Source organism: Dendroctonus ponderosae, unplaced genomic scaffold, assembly GCF_020466585.1.
Source record: "Dendroctonus ponderosae isolate FM_Combo_2020 unplaced genomic scaffold, Dpon_F_20191213v2 Dpon_F_20191213_5, whole genome shotgun sequence".
NCBI classification, from domain to species: domain Eukaryota; kingdom Metazoa; phylum Arthropoda; class Insecta; order Coleoptera; family Curculionidae; genus Dendroctonus; species Dendroctonus ponderosae.
This window is the reverse complement of record NW_026018715.1, coordinates 15033524-15041604: the sequence shown is the minus strand read 5'-3', so window position 1 is coordinate 15041604 and position 8081 is coordinate 15033524. Positions and strand designations below refer to the sequence as shown.

Sequence of the window (8081 nt, the reverse complement as noted above, 5' to 3'; positions counted from 1 at the left end):
TCATTTTTACACCACTGGTTAGAGCATAAATTGGGGCTTTTAGGACGTAAAGGTTTCCAGGACGAAGTTGGACCTTCCCTCATCCACTCTTCTAGATAATTTCGAAACTGTGAAAGCTTCACTCTTTTGGTGATGTAATATTCGAAACTTTCCACCCGTTGAACACAGCGATTGCACAAACGCATATCAGAAGTGAATCTCGGACTGCACCATTCTTCCATTTAACCAGTTAGATGAAATAATCAGAGCATTGTCTTTTTTCAGGCGGGCACAGCACGTTCTTCGGTTTGCTGAACACGTTCGTTCACATCGTGATGTATTTCTACTACTTCCTCACTGCCCTCGGCCCGCAAGTACAAAAGTACCTTTGGTGGAAAAAGTACCTCACTTCTTTCCAAATGGTGAGTCACTTCCCTGCCCCGACGGCTCAAAGTCGCCAACCAAAGTGTTAATTTCAGGTGCAATTCGTGGCGATTATGCTGCATGCATTCCAGCTGCTGTTCATTGACTGCAACTATCCGAGAGTCTTCGCCTGGTGGATCGGATCGCACGCTGTTCTCTTCTTCTTCCTCTTCAAGGACTTCTACCAAAAATCCTACAAGAACGCGAGGAACGCTTCGAGAGCCAAGAGGGAAAAAATCGAGAGCAGCCAGGCGCTTCATCAAAATGGTCTTTCCAAGCAAAATGGGGCTGTGAACGGAGTCCTGAAGGCAAATGGTGTTGTTAAAGTTGCCAGTGATTACTATGTTAACGGTGTCGACGGATCAACGGAGTTGCATCAACGGTTAAAACAGCAATGACCGGTTGGTAGGATTATTTAGTGATTGAAAACTGTTTTAAATTAGTCAGTCGAAGTTAGGGAATCCACATTTTATTAGCACTTGGTGCACCAATGGAGCCTTTTCTGCTGAATTTAAGTCGCCCAGCTCGTCCCCCCCCCNCCCGTAGACTGAACCCTTTTGGATTGATTTGCCAAGACAGAAAAGAAACAAAAATTGAAGAGAAATAAAGCAAGCCTTTAGGAAATACAGCACTTTCGGAAATTCTTTACACTACCGTGTGCTGTGGCACGAGCACATGCTCGCACGCACGGTACGCGCAGCCGAAAATCACATACTGCTCAGCCATGTTGCCGAACTGCCACCAAAGTAGAAAATCTCAGTGGAAACACAATACTAATTCATTCAAGGTTGAAAACTTAGCAGAATTACGTCCGTACAGGAAATAGCAGACGACACTGACGAGCTCATATGTGCTTTGATTGCGTTGATGATTGTGCGCTTAAAAGTATAATAAATTATTTGTTTACATAAAAGGGTTAAGGAAGTGGTAATGTAGTACTGGCAACTACGCGAAGAGCTGAACCATCATGGCGACAGTTTTGTTTTGGAAATTGGTGAATCTCAAAAAGTAGAGGAAAAATGTTGTTTGTTACGAGATTTTCTATAAGGTGAGCATCGTACTACCAGGCTGTTGTGTAAAGAATAACCGCACTTTCATCTAAATAGTTCCCTGTGCCATCTAAAGTCGCCCACAAAAATTGACTCATCCTTCAAAAAATCAAAAAGTGTTTTTCACACGAATGTCTATTTACTGAACGGGGCTGAGTGCGCTGTTGCCGTGTGCATAGTAATATTTGACGTCATTCTGTCAAGCATTTACCCATGTTTCCTATAGATGTGAATCTAATTTTTTTTACTATTCTGAAGGAATAATGTTTTAAGTACACAGGTGCTACAAGCAACAAATCATGAAGGGTTTGCTCTATTTCTCCATGTAAAGCGGAATTAATTGATTGAATAAACGCTGTTGAGCGGAACGCCATTGGATTCCCGATCTCCTTTAAATAAACGGTTGCATGGAAAATAATCTAGTCTGATAATACTTAATTACATAGATTTCTCGACAGCTATTATGAAACCCTTAAATTTTTATTGATTTTCCTGACTGCGTGTAATTGTTATTACAATTTTTTCCTCGGCTCCAGTCACAGTGTGAAATATTTTTTTTGTATATGTTTTATTTAGGTTCAAAGACCTAAATGAATATAATGTTTCCCAATTATAGGTTTGAATGAATTTTAAAATCTGATGATGTCGATGAAATAAACCATATACAAAAAAAATGTTTCACACTGTGACTGGAGCCGAGGAAAGAAAATAATATAGAAACCCTTAAAGGTGTAGGTATCATAAACGGCGAATTTTTGGAAAGATCTTGCTCAATTTTTATATTCATTATACAAGCAATATTAAATATTGTTATCGATGAATAGTTTTGTATATTATCAAATATTCATAGGAATATGTAATTGTAGATAAATTCTATTTAAATTACTTAACTAGAATTAGGTGAGATACAGATAAAAAAATTGCTGGTATGGCGCCCTCCAAAAACTGTTATATTGGTTGGCCACAGTTTCTTGTACATATTAGACTTGCTAAGTGTTATTCGGAATATTAACAGAGAAATTTTGATGCCTCAAACGAGGAAATCTGCCAATCATTCCAGTTGTTGATTTATTTTGATGTATGTTGTTTATATATGTATTTTGTACATACCCGAAAAAGAGTGTATACAAATTCAACTTCAATGAAGAACTTTTCAATGCAAATGCAATAAGAAAGCTTGCAAATAGCCCTAACAAGTGTTGGTGCCAGTTTTACATCAAGTAGTTTAAGTTAGCTGTGGGTGGAAATAAAGATTAAGTTGTTACAAAACGGGCGTTTTTAGTCGATAAACTAGGCATAGGAACAAACACTAAAACCTGTAATGGAGTCAAAGCAGCGCGAGAATCTAACGAAATTATATTCTTACATTTTTAACTATTTTTAATAATTAAAATGCGATTTACATAAAAGATGTGAGTTTTATTCTCGACCTATTTTAATCTACCCAAATATATTACATAGCGGTTTAATACATCGCATCATCACATAAATGCCTTTTTACTCCAATTCTCCAAAATACAATACACTAATCAATAAATAAACGCCAGACTTACGCTTTACTCTTACAGTAAAAAAATGCGCATGCTGATCCTCTAATGTTTTCCATATCCCCTGTGTACCTCATTGTTCGTTCGTCGTTGAATTCGACGAAAGTTGAATCGTCCAAGACGCCGTGAGCGAAATAATGGCCATGATCCATGGTTCCTCGGTGCTCCGCAATGGAGTAAAGAGTATAGCGGTAGTTTCCAAACGTGAAGTTAAAGTCGAAATCCACGCAAGCATTATTTTTGCGAGACTCTTGATACTCGTCCTGATAATACCGCTTTAGCACCAACACGAGGATCTCTGGAGCGACTACCACTTGCTTTTTGTTAATCACCCCTAAGTTCTGGCATTTTGAGCATTTGTAGTCGAGAATTTGATTGTCCTCCAGATATTCATCGATCAGATTCCCCAGTTTCACCGACTTTAAGCCTGGGCGGTACGGAACGGGCAACATCAGCGTGTTATCTGTTTCATACGAATCGGCCTTGTTGTGGCAAGTCTGGCATATCTTTGTACATTTAAACTGATGGTAGAACAAGTCGACCCATAAAGAAGTCCGTCCTTGCAGCTGGCTATACCAAGCCTTCTCTCTTTCGATCATCACACTCTTCTTTGTAATGTCATAGGAGCAGTCATCGTTCAAGTAATTAAATAGGAAGAGAAAAAACTCCATACAGTCCTCGTGGTTGCCCTTCTTATATAGGGAATCCAACTTGCATATCGTATCGTAAAACGCGCTGGGTTTATAAACCTTTTTGTTCGTCTCGGTGCCTTCGCACAGCACCCGAATCACTGAGGCAAACTCATTGATTACCTGGACGGGCCGCCGAGTGATAAATTTGGTGTAGTTGGAATGGACAAAACTTCTTATCACCGGAATGCACTTTAAACACTGCAAAATTGTGTTCATGTAGCAGGTGTTTTTGATGTTGACTAAACCGCACCAACCGCTAAACACAAATTCAATCTGCAAGAAATCACCAATTAGTCTAAGGAGGACAGTCAAAGGGGGTATTTTTACCTTTTTCGGCTTGGTCTCCCTCCTAATCGGGGGTGGGTATCGCTTCGCTTCCATCCACACCTTATCATCATCGCTGTCCCCAATAAAACGTTCCCTGTTATCGCTTTGAATCCTGTTCTTATTGTTCCTGGCTTCCAGCAGCAGCTTCCTGCGATGGGCCTCGATTTTGTTTTTGATATTGTCCATTGGCTCCTCTAGAAAGTTGTCGAGTTTCTTTTCCGTACTGGCTCCTCCTCCTTTCGGGGCACCGACACTCGTTTCTGAGTCTAATGAAGTTGTGCTGGGGGGCTGCTCAGCTGCCATATCTTCATCCGATTGAGTTTCGATACTACTGGAATCCTCCAGTTCCTCTATGGTAAATTGCTTGAGTGGCATGAGAGACACGTTCTGGTCCGGTTCCGGATATGTTATGCTGTCCAGCTCCAGCAGTTCATCAATATCCTCGTTGTTTCTTATGAAGTTCACGTGGACGTTGGTGACGGAGCCGGGGTAACTATCCAAGAAGTCCTTGAAGCCGCCATTTAGGATCACTGGGTGCTGCTTGTAAGTGCGAAGACAGTCCCATTCCACAACGGAGTCGATGAGATATTTCATTTTAGCACAAGTGATGTTATCGGTGCTGGAATTCCAATCGACAAACACCAAGGCATCGAATCGGTCCCTTTTATCCCAAATCTTCTGCGTGTCGTCCAGCAGTTTCTTTCCCAGTGCATTGGCTGAAAGACCCGCCACTATTATCTCATCAGACACATTGATGATATTCTCGAACTTGACTTTGGACTGCGAATATTCATCTCCTGGTCGGATGTCCACTATTAAAATGTTCAGATTGTCCTGAATCGCTTGGAATAGTTCTTTAACAGATATAAACTCGTTGGGAAACAGTTGGGGTTTCACTTCAGGGGACGAGGCCACTCTTGGGCTTGTTTCCAGTGTTTTATGGATGGCACGTTTGAGTTGACGCGCCTGCTGCGCTTCGTACCGCCGGCCCAGTACGGTTTGCAACTCATCAATCTTATTGTTAACTTTATTAACCTCGCTTGCGTAGATGAGTTTATAGTATTTGGCGTCGCCAATCTTACACAGTGTTTCAATGCTGCGAAGATACCGCATGCAGTAGATGTAGCATTTTTCTTGGTCCAAGATCGCGCGATTGATTTCACGATATAAGGATTTAATAGCTTTCTCTAATGCCTTGGAGTTGTTGCCCAACTTCTTAGGGTATGCGATATCTTTCAAATCCTCTAGATTAGTGGCGATGTGCAGCTCGGCCACGTGTTGCATGGTGAAACTGTTTTCGTGCCCCTGAAACAATAACGTACTGAGAAAACTGGAAAAAGTTGTACATTTTTTTATATTGAGCCGGATAGGAATCAGCGTGGCCAAATTCATGGGATTACTGAAACGTTCAGTTCGATGGGGGCGGTTTTAGATACTACTGGAAACATAAATCAGTGGTTACACACTGCTACAATCATTGTCTGATATGATAAAGTATTATTTTGCTTTAGTAGTGTATTAGTAGACAAAAATGTTATTACCTGCTTTGCAATCGATAACCTGTATCAATTAGGAGGTCAATCTCCCACCAATTAATAGGATTTACATGCAAATCACAGCATACACTATTTAAAATGTTTACTAACTCTACATGATAGCTTGTGAAAACATTCAAGCCAATGGAATGCAGGGTTATGTTCTGTTTGGGAGTTTGGGGAAGGGAGCCAACAAACTAGCCTAAAAAATAAGTTAGTAAGACAGGGACAAAAGATGGATTGGACGTGCAAAATAATAATTGATTTTATTCACTTTACATTGAATCATGATTACTACTGACACAATAAAACCTATGATTGTATTTCTTGGTCGGTGACTAGTTCAACTATTTGCGTCAATAAGAAAAGAACTGAAATCGAACAGCATAGCAATAGAATGAGTCACCCAAAGGGCCAGCGAGCAAACGATTATATCATTATGTGAGCCCGATGCGTTTTTTATGTGATAAACACCTTAGATTCGCATGAGTTTTATTGCAAAGCTGAAATAGTTCAGTCTATTATGGGTAAGGGACTAAGTCGGTCGTCGGTTACTTGTTCATAAACGGGATAAAAGTAGGGATTTTCCAAATTTAAAAATTTAAACAAATTATTTTTAGATTCAATATATATATCTATAGATAAGTTCTAAGTAATTTTACTTCTAATTGTATTTTCAGTTTTGAAGAAAACAAAAATTTTTGAGGCGAAATACCCAAAAAGAAGTTTGTAAAAAAATATATATCTATACTATAATTGCTTTGTCTGTCCTTTTTCATCTCATAACTTTAAAGTCTGAAAGAAAATTGAATATGGCGCCAAAATTAAAGCTTGGTCGCTCAGGTTAGTGGTGGATAGTGGGTGTTTATATCGCAACCAAGCGGAGTTCAGTGCTCAGAGCTGTGACGTCATAGTACTCAATTTATCCCTTAGAAAATCACGAGCTCCACTAAACTAGCAGGATTTCAAGAAAATCTAGTTCCTGATCGCTTTTATATGGTAATTTTATTAAATACCCGCTAAATGCCGGCGAATTACAAATCGCAGCTTTCAGAGCCCAACCGAAAACCCTGGTGAACTGTCTACATCAACCAGCCTCCGGCAATTCGTCAAATCGTCAAATCACCGTCAAATTTTCTAGGTTATTCAAAGTCATTTTTGTTTTATTTATGATTTATGCTTGAATTTATGCTCAATTTAATTTCAATTAACGTTGACGCCAATCACAACAACATGTGCCATCAAAAGCATAAATCAACCAAATTGTCAATGCCGATAATTGAGCGCATTGATACCGCCGTGCATTAGGCTAGAGCGCACCTCACTTTTTTACGACCAAAAGTGAAATTGTGAGCTTTAATTGTTAATTGAAAGGTGAAATCCCGTCGATTCCACTTTCGAGTAGCCTGACGTAATATTACTTAATTGCCTTGTGCTCGAATAGTGGAATCACACAGCCGCTCTATAGCACAGTTGAATACATGAATTCATAATCAGTGAACAAAGTTTGGACTATTAGTGAATGCCTAGTCACGCTGCATTAATTACACCGTTCGACACATCGGGATAATGTGCTGATCATGGCCCCAAATTATAGTAAGATTTTGACCAAAAACAATGCTATTGCTGGGGCTGGCATAGGGGCATTGGCTATCACCTGGACCTTGTTAAGCCGACGACAACAGAATAAGCTGCAACTTCAAAGGTAATGCTGTTGTTTGAACCTGATAGTGTCTTTCCCCGCCATAGATTGATTGCCATACTTTAATTGTGATTGCAGGAAGACTGTGAAAAAACAGGTCGAGGAGGAGCTGAAGTACTTGATAGCCGAGAAACCGGAGGCCAAAGTCAAGGTGCAAGTGGATAGGAAGCTGTTTGTGCAGTTGTGCCAGTTGTTTAAGATTGTGGTGCCAGGATGGACCACTCCAGAAAGCGGCATATTTTGCCTGATAGCAGTCAGTCTGGTTGCCCGCTCCATTTGCGATCTATGGATGATCAATCATGGAACGAAAATCGAAAGGTTGGTTCATGCCGGGGATAAAAGGAGTTCCTTTTATCCTTGAACAGTGTGCGGCTTTTTGCTAGACTGGATAAAAACCGCCAGCGATAAGGATTATGTTTATTGCTCAATCGTGCATTATTTTCATTCGGAACTTAAGGGATTAGCTGGTGTTTAACGGAGTATTTTCTTTTATTTAAAATGAGGATTCAATTTACTTCAATTATCCTTTTTTCATTGCTTCATCATCCGAAGAATATTCCAGATATCTATTTTGAGTAATGTATTGGGAAAGTCACAATATTACATTAAAGACTCTTGGTGTTGTTGTGATTTTATAAAACAACAAAAAATAGCAAAGAATCATCGGATAATATCACTGGATGTTGTATCATTATATACAAATATACCAATAGATTACTCAGTAAGCTGTATAAAAAATAAATGGGCAGAGATAAAAGAACATACAAAATTACCCGAAAAAGAATTTATTGAGGCGGTAGAATTGTGCTTAAAATCCACATATTTCC

The 8081-nt window shown here is 39.6% G+C and overlaps 4 protein-coding genes across 4 annotated transcripts in view; 2 read left to right on the top strand and 2 right to left on the bottom strand.

Annotated features, from left to right (window-relative positions):
* The window catches only part of LOC109542034 (muscle-specific protein 300 kDa), a gene marked incomplete in the record, with an annotated part of 344492 nt that overhangs the window by 187736 nt on the left and 148675 nt on the right, over positions 1-8081 (bottom strand).
* Positions 265-1942, top strand: LOC109542083 (elongation of very long chain fatty acids protein AAEL008004; the record flags this gene model as incomplete). Its single annotated transcript, XM_048666376.1, is given in 2 exon segments — positions 265-401; positions 459-1942. Coding segments are annotated over 2 exon segments (479 nt in total), but the record flags the coding sequence as incomplete, so codon positions are not given.
* Positions 2814-5735, bottom strand: LOC109542082. The gene is made up of 3 exons (XM_019911136.2): positions 5559-5735; positions 4018-5322; positions 2814-3963 (listed from the first exon to the last, which is right to left on the bottom strand). Exons 2-3 carry the CDS (start codon positions 5299-5301, stop codon positions 3001-3003), a joined length of 2247 nt encoding a protein of 748 aa, XP_019766695.2. The 5' UTR covers positions 5302-5322; positions 5559-5735; the 3' UTR covers positions 2814-3000.
* Positions 6651-8081, top strand: part of LOC109542087 (ATP-binding cassette sub-family D member 3) — a 3780-nt gene continuing 2349 nt past the window's right edge. The window contains exons 1-2 of the mRNA XM_019911145.2: positions 6651-7257; positions 7333-7572. Of these exons, the coding sequence (XP_019766704.1) occupies positions 7133-7257; positions 7333-7572 (365 nt within the window). The 5' untranslated portion in view covers positions 6651-7132. The remainder of the gene's footprint in view (positions 7258-7332; positions 7573-8081) is intronic.